Source organism: Aythya fuligula, chromosome 15 (assembly GCF_009819795.1).
Source record: "Aythya fuligula isolate bAytFul2 chromosome 15, bAytFul2.pri, whole genome shotgun sequence".
NCBI lineage: Eukaryota > Metazoa > Chordata > Aves > Anseriformes > Anatidae > Aythya > Aythya fuligula.
This window is the reverse complement of record NC_045573.1, coordinates 8,331,526-8,352,297: the sequence shown is the minus strand read 5'-3', so window position 1 is coordinate 8,352,297 and position 20,772 is coordinate 8,331,526. Positions and strand designations below refer to the sequence as shown.

Here is a 20,772-nt window from a genome sequence, read left to right as displayed (position 1 = left end):
CATCGGTACTTCGCATGCTGCGGCTGTTAATGAAAATACTGAGACAGGCGGATCCCCGGCTTCCTCCTGGAGGAACAACTACCTGATAAGCGCCATCAAACCCAACACTGCCCCTTCCAGCAGTGCCCCTTTCCTACCCATTTGTCTCTCCTTGCTGCTGCCCTTTAAAACCTGCTCTAAAGCTGTTCGTGTCAGTGGGAACTGTGATGTGGGTCCAACGTTACCTGGATCACACCTCATACACCCACCAGTGCTCAGTGGCTTCAGGACAGCCCAGCAAACCCATGCCAGTTCCCATCCATCTCCAGTAGTCAGGGGAGGAGGCTGGAGGGGTTCCGGGCTCAGCCCCAACAGAACAGGAACTCAGAACAGGAGTTGCCTGGCCTCTAAAACACAGCCCCTGGGCACCCCAGGCATGTGGATTGGGAGGATTTCCTTTTTAATAATCCCTTTTGATCCCCAATTTGAATCAGTCTGCTACTTGTCCTATTTCCACCAGCTCCTGTAACTGAATACAGCCTATCTGCAGGGAAGTTTATAAAATTGATTCTGTCACTGACCAGTGTTGGGACTTGAGGTTGTGTGTATTGTTCTTCTGGACCCAACTTTATGGATATTTCAACAATTCCAATGTCTGAGGAGCAGCAGCACAATTTCTTGGCACCACACCTGCTTTGGTCAGGTGTAAATGATCTCTGCAGGTCAGACTTTTGGATGGCATTTGGGACAGGGGTTTGTTGACTTTAACAGCTCAACTACACTCACAGCAGCTGAGACTTTGGCTTAAAAAGCAGAATTGAACCAGTAGTTGTTCATACATCTTGTATTTCAGATTTTTACTTCCAGCAAGTGAATGAATACCCATAATCCAAGGCTGTGTTTTACTCAGTAACTGTCGCAAAGACCAGTCTTATTTGCAGTGCATCGTAAGTATAAAAACATCAAAAGTATATGAGAATCTATAAGTCAAACACAATAGCTCCAAACACTGTAATAAGTTATGCACCATCTCATAATTTATTATAATACAAACAAGTCTGTCAAACACAATATATTGTCTACTTATGAAAATATCAATATTCACAATTTAAATAGGTGATAGGTCTCATAATTTTATATACCAGCAACTCATCTAAAAAGTACTTTGTTCCTAGCTGTGTTCTGGAGGGGCATATGCCTATAAGTAATTGTAAAACTGTCCATTCACAGCATACTTTTTTCTAATTGTAGATGCTTGAAATATAAATTAGAGTACAAAAGACCATCTACAGAACAAAGATGGTTTTGTCTCCAGGATACTTCCCTAACTAATGACACCTATATGTGCTTGGTTAAGTTTTTACTGTTGGAAAATTAGGAGGTATGAATAATACAGCAAGACATCGGCTAGTTAGCAACAGTCATTGCAAGATGCTTCACAAAACCAAAAATAAGGCAAGTATTATCAACAGCAGCTCCCATATGGCAGACTAAAAAGTCAAGGCTTTATTATCCAAACTGGACTCTAAGAAGGCTTCAAACAGCTGTTAACAAGATACGGCTTGATCCAAAGCCCTCTTAAATTGATAGGGATTGGGAAAATCAACCACAAAAGCCACAGGCAACCTTCCCTTTGACTTCAAGGGGCTTTGGAAGTAAGCTCTTAAAGCCCTAAATTATCAGAAACGAAATGACCGATTCACTGTACATGTAAAATTGCACCGTGTCATTTCTACAATGATATGGAAAAAGGTTGAGTCGTTTTTCAAATGAAGTTACAACACTTTAATGAGTTGTTTTAAGTTGGAAATAAATATTCACACAAAAAGATTTTATTTTTAAATATGGTAATTTACAAAAATACATCATCAGGACAAGAAAAAATCAGATGACTGCTAGTTTGCAGGATAAACATCATGTTACAAAAACTGATAAATCACATCATGTGTATGGCAGCATATGCCATGCACTTAATTTATTTTTTTAATAAATAAAAGCCCTAAACATTCACTATTTTTGTAAGGTTACTATTATATTAAGTAGAATAGTGAACTTCTTGTATAAATATTTTTTCAATAGATACATTCTCAAAAATGAACCACTTATCTATATAGATATTGCACTTCAGACTCATTCACATGTAACTCAAACTAGCATTCCTCATAACAAGTTTAGCATAAAAATAAGTTATAAATACAGTGTTTTCCCCCAAATGAAACATACAGTACCTTTTTCATAAGGTAACTTTGGTTACTATCAACTGACACAAAGAACAGAGGTTTCTGAGTAAGGTAGAAGGCATGGCCACCAGACTGAATTTATGTAAAACCCTAGTAAAGGGAGGAATCATTTTAACCTTGCTGTGATAAATACAGCAAGGCTGAGCATCCCTTTTATGCTTTATTATTGCAAGTAAGTGTGATGTTTGTTGAGATTAGAGGGACAAACAGCCTAGAACATGAGGGGGTTCTTTGCTTCCCTTCAGCGCTGAGGAGACTGGGGCTTGTAGCATTCCTTTGGTTGCCCAGGTTGGCAAGGGTCAGCTATTGCTCTGCCAGCCGCGCCCCTCTCCTGGCTCTAACCAGCACGGCCCAGGGGTGCTCGAGCACCTCGTGGGGAAGTGCTGAGCATCTCTGGCTGTGGGCTGGCCCTCACTGCTGCAGCCTGGTGGCTCTGCTGCTGGCAGAGGACTGGGTGGCACCTGCTCACTGTCCCCTCTCTGCTCCTGACCAACCTGAGAAGTCTTGACTTTTCCTGAGAAAGCCCCTTCGTCCGTAAGCCAGCCTTTGTATGGGGCCCCACTCTTCGTGGCTTGTGCCTTCTGCTACCATTTCTTCCCAAAGCGTGCTCGGGTTTGGGATGGGTTTTGGTCTTGCAGGATGCCAGTAGGAGTAGGTGTGCAAATGCATGGCAGAAGGAAACCAGGCTGCTGTCCTCAGCAGGACTTCTGCAGATTTCTTAGGATGTGATAGTGCACCAAAGCTGAACTACCCAGGTTGTGGAGGGATGCCTTCAGCCCTCAGATCCCATCAAAGCAGAGTAGACTGGATCCCTCCTCGGGGGACGTCACTGTGTTAGTCCCAGATGCACCATGAGCTCCCTGCTGGTAATGGAGATGGGCACAGACACAAACACACTGCTAGCACCGGGCTGTGTTTTGTTTGCAGTTACTGAGAAGCTGCTGTGTTCACTGACCAAGTTGTGCTTGTGTTCACCATGCAAGGAAGTCTGCCCTCCCGGTCAATAAGGCTGTACAAAATGCCCAATTATAAGTAAAAACTTGGGGTACGTGACTCTGAGAGACCACATGCCAAGATCTAAAAAGGAGATAAAAGAAATGCCCTTTCAGCCTTTCTGTAAATCTCATTTTCTACACCCAGCATTGCTGGGATGCTGGTTTTTGAGTGTGGAGGAAGAGAAGTTAAGCTGCTTTAAATAAGGTAAATATTTGAAACTGATCTATGCTTTTACTGTTGAGTATTTAACGGATTTAATGGATTTCTTTCACAAATAGTCTATTAACAATTAAATGGCAAATCTGCAATAGGATGGTATAATCTGTTAGGAAGAAAAAAACTCAGTTTTTTTCTTAGGTTGAGGTTTTAAATATATATATTCCCTAAAGGCCTGAACATGGGGGATAACTGAGAGTCTTCACAGGTTAACAAGGAATCTGAATGCTGTAATCTTCACAGGTTAACAAGGAATCTGAATGCTGTAATCACTCCAAACCTCACAGGACCAGCTTCTGTGGGAGCTCTGCATCAGGCAGGATTTGGCCTCGCACTTGAAAGTCTTTAGACACCTTAATTGAAATAGCTGGGAAAATACGCTGCTTTTGTTCTTTGCTCTAGAAACCTTCCTCCCTCAAGCTTCCCCTTCTTGGTCACATCTCAAATAACTTAAAACATATGAACACTGGCAGCTTGCAGGGTTGCTTTCTGTGCCAAGGCTGTTACAGGCCATATATCGGTCCTTGAGCTTGCTCAAATGAGCTAAAAAGGGCTTGTCACAGTTTGTGTCTCATGGACTGCCTACTGCCAAAAGGTCTTGACAGCAAGTCTGTGCGGCGGTATTTCATGTCAGAAAGAACACATTTTTGGCAAGTGCACGCAACAGAAATGGCACCTTCCACAGTACTTAAAAGCATCCATTTGCTCTGTTGATGGTGAACTACATGGTCAAGTAAGACTTTGGTGGTGGTTTTGAAAGGTCTTAATTAAACACTGTTGTGGGTTTCCCCCTCCAAAGACTTTGGACTGCACTGGTGTTTGGATGCAAAACATTTGAGTGCGACTGAATACTAAGACTTGAACTCTGAAGCACATTCAAAATGCTATGTAGGAGACGGAGGCATTTGCCTTCTCGCTCTTGCTCCTAAATCAAGTGCTCCTGTTCCCTCCTAACAGTCTCATCTGCCCTCAGCCTCCCAGGGAAATGAAATCAAATGACCACTCTTTAAAACAGCCATTTCAGCAGATTACATCCTGAAGATGTAACCACTTGTAAAGAACTTGCACCTGGAAACTCCAGCTATTGCCCTCTTCATGGTGATATTTTTATAGGCTTTCCATTCTTATCATACTGGTAAACAAGCATTTTGATGCAATGAGAGTTGGCCGGGGAAATCCAAGGGCTGCTTGTTATTGAAAAGTTATGGTTTGTATAGAATTGCACAGGTTGCTTCTGACACTTAAAGAAGGCTTTCAACGTGGCAGCTGCCATTGTGCGAAATCTTTTGCTAATAAAACAGTAGAGGAAGAAATTAATTGCAGTGTTTAGCAATGCTAGCATGTTGGCAATGTCCGACACAATATGTACCACCCAGCTGTTGTTTATAGGCGATACATAGAGGTGATACAGTATCATGATTATTCTTGGTGCCCAGAGTATGGCAAAAATAGAAGTTATAGTAAACAAAATGGCTGTTGTTTTCCCTGTGGAGTACCCTCGCAGTCGGAAATTGCTCTTCCGTCGCAGCTTGTACACGATGATCGAGTTAAGGATGAAGAAGATGGAGCAGGGCACTAAGTAAACTGTAAAGCAGTGGATCCAGATGAGGACGTGATGCATTGATGTGCTTATGTAGTCTTCAATCCAAATGTTGGGCCACCAGTAGTAGGGAATGCTGGTCAAAAAGCAGGTGATATAGACACTTACAATGACTTTTCGAGTGCGAGCAGGGTAAGAGACTGTATGATACTTCAGTGGATGGCACACGGCTATATACCTATCGATGGTTAGTGGAACTGTAATCCAGATGGAGGTGTGGATGGAAGAAAATTCCAAGACCTCAATTATTTTGTCCAGTACCTGAGGCATCTGTTTGTTTAAGATGAAATCTTCCATGAGGAAGTCAACAAAGACGATGAAGAAGAGAACCAGGATGTCAGCAGCAGCTAGAGCTAGAAGATAGTTATAGGAGGACTTCTGCCTGCGAGCCACGAGCTGGGAAAGGATGATGACTGTCAAGATGTTTGCTGTGGGGACAGAAACACACAGTTAGGCCATTAAGACATAACGTTACCTTTTCTGAGCAATTGCTTGGAGCAGTGGCTCTGTTCAAACACTTGGCAACATGACCTTTATTAAAATCCAAGAAACCAAAAGAAAAATGCTGCAGCTGGGTCCCTCAGAGCAGCTGTCACACAGGAGCATGTGGCCCTGCTCCCAACTGTCCTTACACTGTCACTTCTTGTCCTTGCATGCCGGGACCTTCAGCCCTGATACGGGGTTAGGCAGCATCCAGCTGCCCTCTGCCACCTCCTCAGAGCTGGCCTCGCAGCTGCAGGCACAGCAGGAGCATCCTGAGCAGGGGGTGCCGGGTTCCCCCACCCATGTGCGGGGTGGCAGGAGGGAGCAGTGAGTTGGGCTTGCTGCTGAGACAGCTGCTGTAGGACAGCAGCTCTCCTCTTATGGGCTGTGCCCAAGCTGGTCCTGTATCTGGCTTGAGTGGGATTGCATTGATCGGAGGACTCCCAGGGAAGCACGTGGCCCTGGCTCTTCCTGAGAACTGGAGGTATTTTGCAAGGCTTTGAGAAGTTCCCAGCTCTGCCCAGGATGTGCCTCCTGCAGCTCAGCCCTCTTTGACCTGCTCTTCTACAGATGGGCTCTGGGGAAGCACTTCTCTTCCCACCACCAGAACAAAGATCTGCTTGCTTATCCAGAGCTGCTCTTCAGAGCTCAGCTCCTTCCCCAGCTTACAAGGTCTTTTGCCTCTGGAGTCATACTGCCTTTAAGGAAATCCTGCTGGTCAAATCAGACATGATGGATGTTCTGGCTCAGCACAACTGTAAATGTCCCTGAGTTTCCTGAAAAAGCTTCTGTTTGCAACTCTCTGAGCACAACACAAACCCATCACCTAACCCATGCCTAGAAGTGGTACATGACAAATAATAATGCAGTGAAACACTACAGTATCTTGTCTTTGCTGTTTTCACCGTCTAGTTTGTTTCAGACTTCTGAAGCTGCAACTCAGCTATTCGACTTAAAGATAAACTTTACTGGCTGGTTGAAAAGGGATCATAAAATATCTAAGTGTATATAAGTGCTCTACAAAGGGCTTGGTCCTACAGCACCTGGCCTGGCAGAGCTCCCCACAATGGGTACGAACAAGCCTTGCAGTCCTTGAGAGCTTTGCTTTAGCAGTAAGGTGTAGCCAAATTTTAACTACTTGCTTATGTTTGCTAGAACTTACTGGGTAGTCCTAAATCAGGACAAAAAGTCCTGTAGTTCCTAATAGCAGCATGGCTGGAAGGAGACAGGCAAGATTGTTCCCATCAGAAGTTTAAATCACTTGGCTAGAATACCTGAAGTAGTGCTTAAAAATCAGAGCACTAGCTTACTGTATAACAGACTGCCAAATGTTTGTATTTGACATTTTCGTAAGTGCTCTATAAATCACCTCTTCTGTGCATTCACCGCTTCAAACATTTCTGCAAACTTTGATGGGTTTCCCAAAACAAATCAATGATAATAGTAAGGATTCCTTCAAACTGGAGAGAAAGGAAGTAACACTGACCTGAGACTTATGTCCTACAACTGAAAATGCACATTTTAAAACTGTTTTACTTGGTACTGGGGAAAACTTCCTCCTTTGCAAATGCCTTCAGAAGTCTGCTTTCTGAGAGCAGATTTCTGTCGTCAGGGGAATGAACTGCAGCAGAGTGAATGATCTTGAGTAATAGCCCTCATAAGTGTCACCTATTTCTGTATTAGCTGAATTTATTAATTTTGTATCTTGGAACAAAACTAGACCAAATACGACAATCAACTGAATCCTTCCCCAGGTTAAATTATGTAATCTTCCCAACAGTATTGTCTGAAATCACCTTCAAGAGAATTTTCCTGAATCTATCCTCTGTTAACAGGAATGCAATCTCAAGGATTTCAGCTCAGAGTGGCCGGGGGGGTAATGCACTCAGAACTGCTGTGCCATTTTTTGATCACTCGCTTACAAAATGCACCTGTTGTGCCTGCTGATGAGCCCTAGAGGTACGGTGAGTGATGTACCGTCAAGGAAATCCTCGAGTCAGGGGATTTGACTCGACTGTGCCAGTCGCTGTTGGTTTTGGCTAGCCGGGCTGAATAGCTTGGCTTTGCAGATATTGGATGTGACCCACGGTGCTCACCTCCGCTTTAAATCCTTTGGATTTGATGCACTCCAGCAGCTGGAGCTTGCACGCAGCAAGGGGGACAGCTGGGGACTTTGGCCCCTGCTGGTAAATTCTGGACACGCTTGCAGAGGAGCTCCTGCAGGGATGCTGGAGCTGAGCTGTGCCCTGGCACGGCAGCATCGCTCCCCACATCATCTGCCTGTTCTGGGGGCCCTGCTGTTTGGTCCTACCCCCTCTTTGTGTGTTTTTTTTTTTTTTTTTTTTTTTTTTTTTTCCTACAGGAGCAGATTTATGAGCAGGCCTTTCCTGTCCCCTCTCCCCCGCCTTTCTCAGGGTTCCCAGCAACGGCAGTAACAGCATGTACTGAAATGCAAGTTATCCGTCTAACGCCAGCAAGCTTTGCTTGGTGAGCCGGATTAGAAAATTGATCTGACAAAAGTACATGCAAGCTCTGTCCAATTTTTCTGCAAGGGTTCCAATATCTTGTATTGGAAATGCTTTCCCTGGGATCACATTAGTGCTTTTTCTGGCTGGATGATATGAAATACAGTAACGTCACTGACTTAGTGAAAGCAGATATATAGTGGGGTGTAGCAGAAAGATGCCAGTGTGGCAGTGTCGTAGCACAGGGTTGGGGAATATTTCTCCTGCTGCAGGCTGTGTAGGGAAAGCAGAGAGCAGTTATGGATAAGTCTCATTTGGTTCTTCACCTGTTTCCTAGCCAGTGTTAATTTGGTCCTTGGTGTGTCCTTAAACGCTGCCTAATGCTCAGTAAAATGGGAAATGGGTGGGAACACTGTACCGTGTGAACAACCGTGCCCTTGCACCATCACGACTCCTGGCTGTCTACTCAGTGCCCCACGAGCTCTCCTGTGGGCAAAGGTGACCTACTGCTGATCAAAGGGGACAGGAACATTTAAGACAGAGACCACATTTTAACCATATTTACCCTAATTCTTGTTCTAATATTGTAGTCAGGGTAAAGACTGGGATGATAATGGATATATAAAAATATCTCTGTGCTATAAAATGCATGCAGCTTCCAGCTGCTGGATAGGTCAGTGCCCCTGAATTGTCCTGGATGGCAGTATCCATTTCTTGCAGTGTTTTTTCTGGGTATTAAGTAGTTGAGATAATCTGAAATTGAAAAAGATTGATCACTGTGCTGGGAGTTGATTAGGGGATGACAGATGGGAATTTATGCCAGTGTCGCTTGCTGCAGTGCAGCATTTCAAATTTATAAATATTTAGTTGAGAACTGGGGCTTGATTAGGGAGTTGCTGGCTGGAGACTCAAGAGATGTCACTAGCAGATGATGAGAAGCAACTGTAAGAATTGGTGGAGTCTTGGTTCTTCCCCTTTGATCGTGAGGAGCTATTGCCTTTGAAAGACAGCATCTGAAGGTCTCCAACACCCAGACTCCATCTGTCTGTGCTGCTCAGAACATGGCAACCTGTGTATCAGAGAGATCGTCCTTTAGCAGTAACCTTGGTTCCCATGTGGGTTTGGGTTTGCTTTCCATACCAAAGCCATGCTGCCTCGCTGAGCCTCCTGCAGTGCTTGGGCAGTCTGCTGTGCTGCCTCAAAGCGGTGCCTGCAACCTAAAGGCATCGCTGTTTCCCCAGCTCCTTGTTTTGTGGATTACAGTCATAGCTCTAATAGTGCCTGACCAAGGCTTTTGGGGGAGATTCACACAACTCCTTCCATTATCACTGTGTGAGCTTAAGCAAGAGCAGTTTTATCTATCTAAAGAAGAAATAGGCATCTTTCTTGGGTTTGTTTCTTTTATTGAGAACGTTTTGCATGTACGCGGCAGGCTGTGCGGTGAAATAGCCTTTACAACACAAGTGGAAGTGCTGCTGGGCTGTGAATAAGGCCCACTGTGTGGTTCAGTGGCTCAGTATCATAAACTGCCTAAATGGAGTAGCCACAAGGGTCGCTTACTGAGTGCGACAAACATTAGGTCACTGGATATAATGGACACCTTTTACCAAATACAGTTGTTGCTAGGATCCCTACGAATCATTGTGCAATGTATGAAACTACCAGCCATGCATTAGTCAACTGACTGGCACATAGGCTGTTTATGAACATGAAATTTTAATTGCTTTGGAAAAATACGTTAGTCACACCTCTTTCATAGTTTGAAACAGTGAGACTTTCACTTCAACGTACTAAAAACGTATGCTGAAAAAAGGGATGTTTTGGCTTGGTGGGAATAGATGATTTCCCCTCGGCTAGGAGGCAATATTAAAATGTAAACATGTACTGTGTTCAGCAGGCTGATCTGACCACGGTTACTAACACAGTCATTTGCCAGTGGTTACCAGATCTGAGATGCGAATGGCATTTAGCCTTTACTTTGTGTGGGAGCTCTCTGGAGACACTGATGACAACAGGTGATTTCTGACAGAGGCTACACGGCAGGAATGATTTCAAAAAACAAATGCCATGGCAATGTATACATCTGTTTATTAGGGATGCTGGCTATAGCTGGTTAGATGTTCTTTTTAAAACGACCCCTGCATCTCATCTGTCATTAAAGAGGGTAAGGCAGTTCCATGTTTTTCTCTTGCAGATGGTATGGGTTGGACTCAGCACTTCAGCAGCTGGGAACAACCTTTTGAGCGATGCCTGCTCATGGCTAATGTAATTTGTTCTGCTCCTTTATAATCATATCCTGAGATCCCTTCTTAAACAGTTGCCAAGTGTAAAGAGATACTTTATAGAATATAATTAGCGCAATACAAGTTTTTCCTTCTCTGAGAGTCCCTGTGAGGACTGATTTTAAAATGAATTGATTTATTTGTTGTTCAGTTGTCTGAGTGCTGCTGAGATGCATGCACCCACTCACCCTTGGGAGGGAAGAGCCATCAGCCTGTACTGCCGGTGTGTGCATTGTCTCCCAGGGGATGGGGAAGGATTCAAGACAAAAAAAGAGCAGCACAAAAGCTGTGACATGAATGTGTGTAGGATTGTGACTTGAGAAGGTTTCACACCTTCTAGAAAGGCTCTCGTATGATTTGTGCTTAGAAATCCCATGTGCGTGGACAGATCATGCCAGGTTGGAGGGCAGAAGTGAAACCTTTAACCTGAAGACTTAGCAGCTGCTAGAGGAAGTGTAGCACGGCCTTGCCCTTGCAAGTCACAGGTGAATTAATGAGTTGGTGTCACCAGCCAGACTCTGTCAGTGAGATCTGGCCTTCAGGGTTGTTTTTTCTCGGTGACAGCATTTATTAACTGAGGCACCTTTGGGAAAGAACACTGAATGGTGCACTCTTCTCAATGGCTGGCGCTGGCCATAATTGGGTCATTGAGGCCAGAGAAAGATTTTAACCAAGCCAAAAGCACTTCCTCCGATTTTCAAGGGCGCAGACGCTGTAATGGTGCAGCGACGCCAATGGCCGGTATTCATTTTGAGCCTTGCCAACCACTCAGGCTTGTTAAGTGCAGTAACTTGTCTGGCAGACAGGTGTAATTACATTGCATTGCTTTTGGGTTTCCTAGACAGTTGGAGTAGGCTTTTGCTCCTAGTGTTCATAAAATAGAAATGTTTTTGCAATATGAAAACAGCCAGAAGGAAGATTGGACTAAGAGGCATGGAGGCCCAGCAGACTCTGACTGGCAGGGACACGTGCTGTCATGTCAGAGGGATCTGGTCGTCCTCTTCTTGTCTTAACCCTCTTAATCTATGTGATGAGTCTACCCTTACTTTGTGCGACTGCGTTTGGGCCAGAACACGACTTTCACCCTATGGTCTTCTGCTGCAATCTCCAGAGCAGCACCATAAGCCCTTCCCACGCAGGTATGGTCTCTCAAAGACAAAGGAATATTTTCCCCTTCCCTGTTGCCTACAGCTGGCCCCAGTGACACAGCTGTATTGTTCCAGAAAAAGTATCAAGGGTGGTACGACTAATGTGTTTTTTTGTTTTCAGAGCTGTAACGCTAAGTCTAGAACACCTCATGGACACACCACAAAGTATATTTGTGTATTTCTAGTAACTGGCTTTTCATGCATTCCAAAACCACTGATATAAGTGCAAATAGAAATAAGCCTTGCAGGAGTGAAGTTGCTGTACATTTTTAAGGAAGTTGGATCAATAGTGAGACAGGATAGGCAAGGATATGCCCTTTCCTCAGCTGGGCCTGCAGTGCAGAAAGCCTCTAATGAGCTCAACGTTCCCCACACAAAGCCTTCCTCAGAGGCACCTATGCAAGGATGGAAATGTCTAAAATTTTCATCTCAACGTCTAGCCTCACACCATACTACTACGGCAGTAAAGCTTTTTAATAGAAATCTGTGCTGGAGGAGAAAAAGTAATCTGCAAAATAATGCAGAACTCATAAAAAGGATTTGGTTATTCATGTGACATAGCTGGACAGACAGAATTTCAAGGCAATTCGGGTGTCTCACTTGGCAGGTGTCTGTGCTTCTGAACGTGGGCTGTCGGCAAAATTTTAGAGGTCTCAGGCTGGGTAACTTGAGCTTGAGGATAACAAAACCATTCTACCCACTTGAAATCAAACATCAGAGCACTGAGTTAAGTGCCAAAGGTATTCAATGGGATGACTAGGATGGAAGCGGGACGTGGTGATTTCATAAGGGCAATATCATGAATTCTTTACTGAACATGAATAATTAAGATGATTTTACCTTTGACTGCGGTTTTGCTAAAAACAAAGTCCTCATGTCTTCCTAAAGCATTAGCTAATACTGCAGGAGTTCATGCTTGCAAGCCCCATGGCTGAGCTTTCTCAGAGACAATGCCAACTCTCCACAATAAGCAGGAAGTTACAGACTATGTAAAACCATCACAATTTGGCTTTATTTCCCCCACTGCGCACATACTGCATCCACACTTAGATACATTGCTCTTTAGTGTGCCAGCCTGGACATTGAACAAATCACATCTGGAATGCACAAATGTTTGTGAAACGTCCTAGTTGGAAGGAGCTGACTGACAGGCAATTTGTCCTGAAACCAAGAGCAACCTTCAGTGCACCTACCTGTGCAGTCAATGCACCTGATGATTGAAAAGTTGGACAAGTGTCCAGGGGCGCTCTGTTTCAGATGATACAAAATAATTTCAATGAAAAAAAAAAAAATGTGTTCAGTGTGTTAATAGGCAGGCTTATCTTCTCTTCCATGGTTAAAGGGAAAAAACTCCTCTTGGTCTTCTTCTACACTGCTAATCATGGTCCTACTTAGCTGCTCCTGCTTCATTCCCTCTGCATGATTGTACTGGTGTCCTGAGAAGCAACCCAATACAACCTTCTCCTATCCTGTCACCCCCTGAATGGCACGGACAGTGCTCTGCATTGTGGAGTTTAAGATCTTGACATAAATACGTATCTTTACTGTGAAGAATGAAAACTGTGTGTGAGGTCTCCTGTGCTCAAGGAAATAATTCTGGCTTTGTTTCTCTTCTTTGTATCTCAAAGTTAATAGGAAAAGAGATTAAAGTCTCAAAAAGACCACCTGAAACAGGAGGTGAAAGCCTTTGTGCCTAGGGATTGTTTTGTGCTTGGCCTGTGAATGCAGAGAGAGCATCAGGTCAGGAAATCTCGGTTTTGTTTGTCTGCCTACAGTAAATTGTTTTGACGTGTGTGGATGAAGGCTTTCTCCTGCTGGCTTGTGTCTGCTGATTCACCCCGATTTTATGAAGGGGAGCAGAAAGAGGAGGAGGAGAGAACTAAGTAATGGGGTGGATGAAGACCAGCGGGGTATTAGGCTGCCTAGTGCTTTTGAATGGCTTGACTTCTTAACAACTGGGGGCTCCGCATTACCCACCTACAGTGAAAACTGGCTGTGCTCTCTCTATTGTATCGTTGTCATACCAAGGAAAAATATCCTCCGGAGATTTTCCTTCCCAATCCATTTTTGCAGCCTGCCATACAAGGTTGTGCACTTCATAGTCTGCTGAGCCTCCCCAGTATCGCACCTCGTTATCATTACAGCCCTGACTGCGTTGTTTCCTGTTAATGTGGCAGAACAAAACCTAAGTTAGCAGTTGTGCTTTGTAGTGGTGTTCAGAGATGCAATATCAAGTCCTCTTCTGCATCAGCACGGGCTCTGCCATACGCTTCCTTTCAGGCTGCAAGGCTTCCAGTGGGCACAGTCTCCGGACAGACTGACCGAGCTAAACAGCTTCCATCTGCACGCCTTGCTGTCACCGTTTCTGTGCAGGAGCACTGTAAGGAATATATTCTTTTTCATAATGATTCTTCTTTCCTTAAAGAAAAAGCATTCATTTTACAATAGGAAGTGATTCATTTTAAGTGTGTTGGCTGAAGTTTTGTTCCCCTCTCTGTCCACCTTGCTACTGTACCGTGCTGCAGTGCCCTTTGGTTGCTGAGTGAAAGTTCTGCCAATTTATTTGTTCTCCTTTAGCAGGATGCAATGTACTGGCTTTGGGTCCAATTCAGATTTTAAGTCAAAGAAAGTATGGTCTTTGAATAAAATTGGGGTTGAATCAGGCCTTGGGAGGGTTCAGTTCTTATTTACTGCATGAAGTCTCTCTAATGAGCGGCAGATGAAGAGTGCTGGTTTTTCAAAGTCATAACTCTGTGTGTAACAATTCTCCCACTCATTTTCAGCTCTTCTTTTGGTACTTCTATTGTTCAGGTGTGTTGTTATGAAGGGCTATTTATTGAGGTGTTGGAAATGCTCACTTTAATCAGAAACCTGTACTGGGGTTGCAGAAGAATATACTAAGTAGACGGTAAAAATCCAAAATGGGTCAGATGCTCCTGAATAAGTGTGCAGTGTGTCCACCTTCCTACTGCCCGTTTTGGTATTCACTGGCTGCTACCTGCCATGTGAGTCACCAACACACATTGCTACCTGCCCCTCTGCCTGCTCCTCTTCCTTACTGGGTCGTGCCTGTAAGCACAGAGATGGCAAAGCTCTTCAGGTCCTGTTCCCGACACCACCGTGGAGCTGAAGGAGCTGTGCTGCGCTGTGCACACGCTCAGCTTCCTTCTGTTTGTTCTGTGCACACCACTACCTCATCTCCTCCCCTCTTCCTTTCTTTACATTGTCATGCCACATCAGATTTTTTGCTCTTAGTTTTTATCATCTGGTAAAACTTCACCCAGGTGAACTCCGTGCACTCTCTCCTCTTTTCCACTCTACTAGTGGCAGCAGCCCAAAAGGAATGCTCAGCTGCTTCTCCCACCTCCTGTCTCTGCTGCTCTCTTCTGCACAATTCTTCTGTTCTCTCCTGCATCACTCTCTCTGCCTGCCTCCCCTTCCCACCTCAAATGCTCCTAGAAGTCAGCCAGCTAGTAACGACCTGGATAACTGCCGCGTACCATTTGTGCTTATGTCTGCAGGATATACAAAAACTTAGTCTATGGGCTGCAGATCTTTTACCACGCAGACAGGGCATTGTTCTCTTGGATCAAGGATGCTCAACCCGCAGCCCACCAGCAGTACGTGCCCTGCCAGGACCATTACCCTGGCTTAAGTGCCTCCCTGCACAGCCTCCTTACTCCAAGCTACATACGGGGAGAAGGCTCCAGCAGGACTTCTCCACCATTTCAGCTTGCCTGCGCCTATGCTGCATTTTGCACAGGTGCAGTGCAAACGTTACACACCTGCATGCTAATCCAACACCCTAAGGAAGCATCTGCCTTGCTGTCAGCTGTTCGGGGAAGGTCTGTAAGGTGTAACCCTCCCCTGACAACGTTAAAAAGGGTAGGCACCCCTGCTGAGCTCACACACTCCTCTATGTCCAGGCTACAGCTTCCCTCCCTCTGTGTGCAGCCCACCGAGTGTGCTCTGTGCACAGCTGGGGTGTGAATGACCTGGGTTGTCCCCATCTCTGTGCCACCTTGCTCAGCAGCAGGTCTGACACAAAAGCTACCTGTTCCTGCTCTCCAGTTGGAGGTACCCTTCTGCCATGTGTGTCCAGGCTGCTTTCCCGCCCTTCTGAAGTCCCAAATCTGTATTTAAGTTGGTTTTAAGTAGAAGCCTAAAGCATGAATGAAAGAAACATCTGTGAACCAGGCTCTGCAAGCAGCCAGCTTGGAGTAGCATTTCCCTGGGGCACCTGTGCGAGTGTTATCTCCCCAGGGCTTAAGGGTGCTGGGCATGTGCCCTGTGCTGTGTGTCAAAGTGAGCCAGACATGGTGCAGTGAGGAAAGCAGCCTGCACGCTGCCTCGCAGCACTGTCAGGAGGAGGAAACCCCAGGAAGCATGGATCAGGTCAGGCCCTGATATAGGAAATGCTGCCACCATGTCCTTTTAGCAGTACGCTATACCCCCAAAGGGGAAAGAGATTGCACAGCAATTCTGTTGCTGCTGCACCTCCTTGCGAAGCAGGAATCAGGGTCAAAGCCAGCTGTCTGCAGTGAGTGCCGCTGCTTCTGTGCCTGACCTTCCCGGCTGTTTGAAGGCACCGCTGCAGCCACAGCTCTTTGGTGAAGCTGCTTTGTGCAGCTCATCAGCAAGGAGATGGACGGAGAGCTGATACTTGTTGCTCTTTGCTTTCTACCTTACCAGCCTTCTCCTTGACTGAATCAGAGCAATTCCCTCCCCCGTGCTCAACAACACCTCTCCTTTGACATTTTCTCTCACTAAATCAAGCAATGCCTCCGTTAAGCCTTCCGGCAGCCCCTCTCTCACCTCCCAGCCAACTGGAGGTGCTTTCATGAAGCATTCCGTATTTTTTCATCCCTGGAGGTCTTTAAAAGATGTTTAGATTTAGAGCTTAGTGATACAATTTAGCGGAGGACTTGTTAGTGTTAGGTCAGAGGGTGGACTTGGTGATCTTGGAGATCTCTTCCAACCTAGATGATTCTGTGATTCAGAGGTCCTCCTTGGCTGACAGAAGGGGGCAAGTGCAGGGAAGGCAGCGCTGGGGCTGCAGAACAGCTCTGTGAATTGTAGCACTGCCCCTGCTGCGGTAGCATCACCCCAGTTCCAGCAACACCACCTCTCTGCTCCTCACTGTCCTGTGCAGTCTGTTCCCTCAGCATCCCAGGGGTGGGACCACGTGCTTGCCAGCCACCTCTCTGAACAGGAATTTGCACATCTGAACTCAAAATGAGTTTCAGAAAGCAATATGTTTCTCTGTCTTGTCAGCCTGTGCCTAGAGAGAAAAGAATAGACCTCAGCTGGGCACAAGGCACAGTCTGGGAGGGGTGCAGGGTGCAGCCACCCTGGTGCACGGTACCTGACTGCGGAGGGTTGGCGTGCAGTGGTTCATCTGCTGCTGCGCCTCTGCAGGGGACGGCCTCACTCTTGTCCCTGTGTGCACTGCCGTTACACCGAAGGGCAAAGGGAGTTCACTTTTCCCTCTTTTGTCTCTGCCTTTTCCAGACTTTCTGGTGCCTGGGTGAACGGAGGGGAGAAAGAGCCACTGCTGAGAAAAGGATCTGCTCAGATGCCTGGGTTATACAAGTGAGGGAAACGATGCTTTCTCTGCATACACAATCAGGCCTGGCATAGCTTGGCCTCAAAGTGGAGTTGTTGAGTTAGTGAAATTTCCTTCAGGCACCAGAGCAGAAAAGGCAAAAACAGTTAAATGTTTTCCGCTCTCATCGGTCCTGTCCAAGACTTGCAGCAAGGAGTTAACCATTGCCATGTCAGCAAAACACTGCACTGGTGCTCCGTTTGAGGACAGGTCCTAGACGATGTTTCTCTCAAATTGTTGGCACCCTGCAAAGCTGATTACTTAGATCCCACAGACTTCACAGCTCTTTGTCTATCAGGTAAATATGTGCATTACCTCTAGAGTTTTCTAATGTTAGAAAACTGTAGTGTGGCTTCAAATTAAAAGACAAAAAGGTCTCTTTAGCACTGTTCTCACTTTGTACCACATCCTCAAGGAAGCTTGGCTGTCTTCCCCTAAACTTACCCTGCTAGTTTTCATCTCTTGCAATGTCAAAATGAGAATCTTAAGTTCCTCAGGCATGCAGCACACTGTGCATTTACTCAGCATCCTGTACGTGTACGGTGTTTCCAGGTGTTAGCACCAACGTTACCCTCAGATAACATGCACTGACCAAGCTGATGCGCTAACACCTGATGTAAAACCACTGAGCTCAGCAGTGTTGCACCACCAAATGTTTTGGTTAGTTCTGTTAAGTGCTATTGCTGGTTCTCTAATCAAACGGATGTCTGAGCTCTTCAGAAATGCATGTCACCATTGCTACTTTGGATCCTTCACTGATTTTAAGCATGTTCTTAGAATGGCAGTGTTAGGTCTGTAATTACAATGTAGTATCCCTAGGGAGCTGGTGCAAGTATGTGCAGAACACTCATTAAGTGAATTTTCTTGTCTACACACGTAAGATTTTCCCCCGTTTAAGAGACATACAAAGGCAAGCTTAGTCACAGACCGCTCATGACAACTTCTTCACTGGATAATCTTGAGAGGGTCCTGGTCAGTTCCTAGAGGATAGATGCTGAAATTGGAGCCTGTCATTACTGCGGAGATCTGAGGAATCAATGAAGAGGAAACCACCTCCTCAGCCCTGCTGGCTGGGTCCCTTCAGGTCAGGGCTGAGGCTCACTGATGCTGTGGAGCACAGACACTTGCCAGTGCCCTGCATGCTCTGTGGGTAAATGCAGGACCTAACTTTCCAGTTCTCTGAACTATTAGCCAGTCTTCAAAATTTAATTATAAGCCAGGGAGAAATGAAAAAAAACGCACAAAGAACATCAATTCATATGCAGAGTGGTAATTGCATGTGTGCTGTTCAGAGGCAGGCTTCTCTTCATGTCTGATTAAAAAATTTTTCTGTGAATTAATTGCTTGGAGAATATTATTTTCTAAGCCAGAGAAATTAAGGTGAACAAAACATCTAGAAATTGCAGACTATTAACTACCAGTGCTGCTTGCCATCTGTATGCCACTTTAAACGTGCAGCAGTAGCTAGACACAACCAAACTCTCCCAAATTGCACCCTTTGAATGCTGCCTCGTCTCGTCTCGGCAATGCCGCTTGCTCTAACTTTGCCCGACTCATTGCGCCTGTCCTTGGGATCGCTGTAAGTCACTCTGAGGCTGGAAGAGCCGAGTCAGGGAGGAAGCCCGATGTTCCCTCGCCTGCTGAAGCCCCCATCTGTAAGTGCAGAGGGGGTGCTGCAGGCACAGCTCCCTGCAGTCCCCACTGCCTCGCTGACAGCCTCAGACAGACCCCCGGGAGGAAAAACCTGCCGGGTCCTCGGCCGAGACAGGGATGCTGATATGATGCTCGTGTGGCATCTGGGCATTTTGAGCCGTGGTACCCGTGTGCGGCAGCGGTACCACACAGGTGTTCACACCGAGCCTGGAACTTCCCTTCCACCCCACTCATTTTGGGGTCTCTCTTCCTTTTCTCATCCCCTGCTTCCCCCAGCATCCCCGCCTTGTCTTTGTCCCCTTTCTAAGCGGGAAGCAGTGCTGCGGGTCGCACCGCCTGGAGGCTGGAGGCAGCGAGCTGGGACTGCCTGCCCAGCTCAGGACCGTGCTCAGGGAGCTCAGGGTGAGCATTTCCATCACCTCTGCGGAGCGCAGCCCCCAGGAGCTGACTTTCCAGATGGCTCCGGGCTCCCAAGCCCGCTGCCCGGCCAACCCCGAGCCTCGGGCAGGGCGCTCCGTCCCCGCTCCGGCTCCTCCAGGAAAGCGCCAGAAAACCCGCACCCTCGCACCTCTCCTCGCCCCCGCCGTGCCAGGGGACAGCCCCAGCGCCCCGCTGCCCGCTGCCGCTCCACCTCGCGTGTGGCGGAGGCAAAAACTTCGCTGCGGGCCGAGGCTGGGCGGCGAGGGGCGGGCTGCGGATCCCCCGGCGGCTCCCCCCGCAGCGATCCCGCAGCCGCCTGGGGAGCGGCACTCACCTGGCAGCCCGAGGCACAGCAGCAGGCTGTAGTAGACGACGGGCGCGTACCCCAAGCCGCAGCCATAGCGGTGGTGCGCCAGGAGGGAGCCGTTGTGGAGGTGGAGGTGGTTGTGCTCCATCGACCCGCTCTCCCCGCTCGCCGCCGCCCGCCCGCCCCTCACGCGCTCGGTGCTGGCGGCGCGGCCCCCGCGGCGGGAGGAACCGGCACCGGCACCGGCACCTCACGGAGCGCCCCCGGCCGGGCGGCGCAGGGCCGAGGGGCGGGCAGGGGGCGAGGCCAGCCCCAGCCCCAGCCCCAGCCCCTGCCTCAGGCGGCCCAGCCTCGCCCCCCGGCCCCGCCGCTGCCACCCGCTGGACGGGGCCCGCCCGCCCCCGGAGGCGGGACCGCGGCTGCTGAGGCGCGGCGGGATGAGGAGAGGAGAAGGGCCCCTGGCACCGCGGGTGGGTTGGAGAGCAGCGAGCTGTTCCCTCACTGAAAGGCAGCAAACACAGGGGAGGGTGTCGAGAGGACACGGCCGGTCTCTCTTTAGTTTTCCCGACGAGAGGAGGGGAGGCAGCGGGCACGAACTGAAGCCCAGGAGGTTCCAGCTCAATACGAGGGGGCACCTCTGTGCTATGAGGTGACAGAGCACGGGGACAGGCTGCCCACAGAGGTCGTGCGCTCTCCTCTGGAGGTGTTCGAAACCTGCCTCGATGCCATCCCGCGCAATGTGCTCTGAGTGAGCCTGCTCAGCAGGGGGTTGGACTGGGTGGTCTGCAGAGCTCCCTTCCAGCCTCGGCCAGTCTGGGACTCTGTGATTCTGTGAAAAAGGAGATTTTGCCAAGTCAGTGCGCAACCATCAGGGCAAAAGAAAAAGCTCTGACAGGTTTTGTTGGTGGCATACCTGCCCATCAGCTGTCAGCCCTGTATTGTGCCTCGAAACCAGCTAGGAAGAAAGTAGTAAGCCCTGACATGAGGGGTTTCATCTGTAAAAATTGAAACCCAAACCTGGGGTTAATTGTGCTGTCACTCTCCTCCCCACAGCACCGCCTGGACTGCCAGCAGTGCAAGACGCCGCGCCCCCCCCCATGGCCTAAGGACACGCATGCAATTCAGGTGCGGCAAAGCAAAAGGGAAACTGGGATTTTGAAAATGTTCTCCACCAATTCCGTAGCATTTGTGTGTTTCAGCACATAAAGCACATGTAATTAATAAAGGATTTGGAGGTATGATTGTTATGTTAAGCTGGTGGAGCACAGTATTTTGTGCTACCGGTTAGCGGGCTGGATGGCTGGCAGCGTATTGACAGGTGCAGGAGGTTGTTGGCTAATGATAAAGTAGGTGCTTAATTACAGTGCACTTTCATTGG

General features: G+C 47.3%; 1 protein-coding gene across 1 annotated transcript; it reads right to left on the bottom strand.

The window, feature by feature from the left end:
- Positions 1–1,000: 1,000 nt before the first annotated feature.
- Positions 1,001–19,573, bottom strand: GPR139 (G protein-coupled receptor 139). The gene is made up of 2 exons (XM_032197557.1): positions 19,422–19,573; positions 1,001–5,459 (listed from the first exon to the last, which is right to left on the bottom strand). Exons 1-2 carry the CDS (start codon positions 19,540–19,542, stop codon positions 4,525–4,527), a joined length of 1,056 nt encoding a protein of 351 aa, XP_032053448.1. The 5' UTR covers positions 19,543–19,573; the 3' UTR covers positions 1,001–4,524.
- Between the last annotated feature and the right edge of the window lie 1,199 nt (positions 19,574–20,772).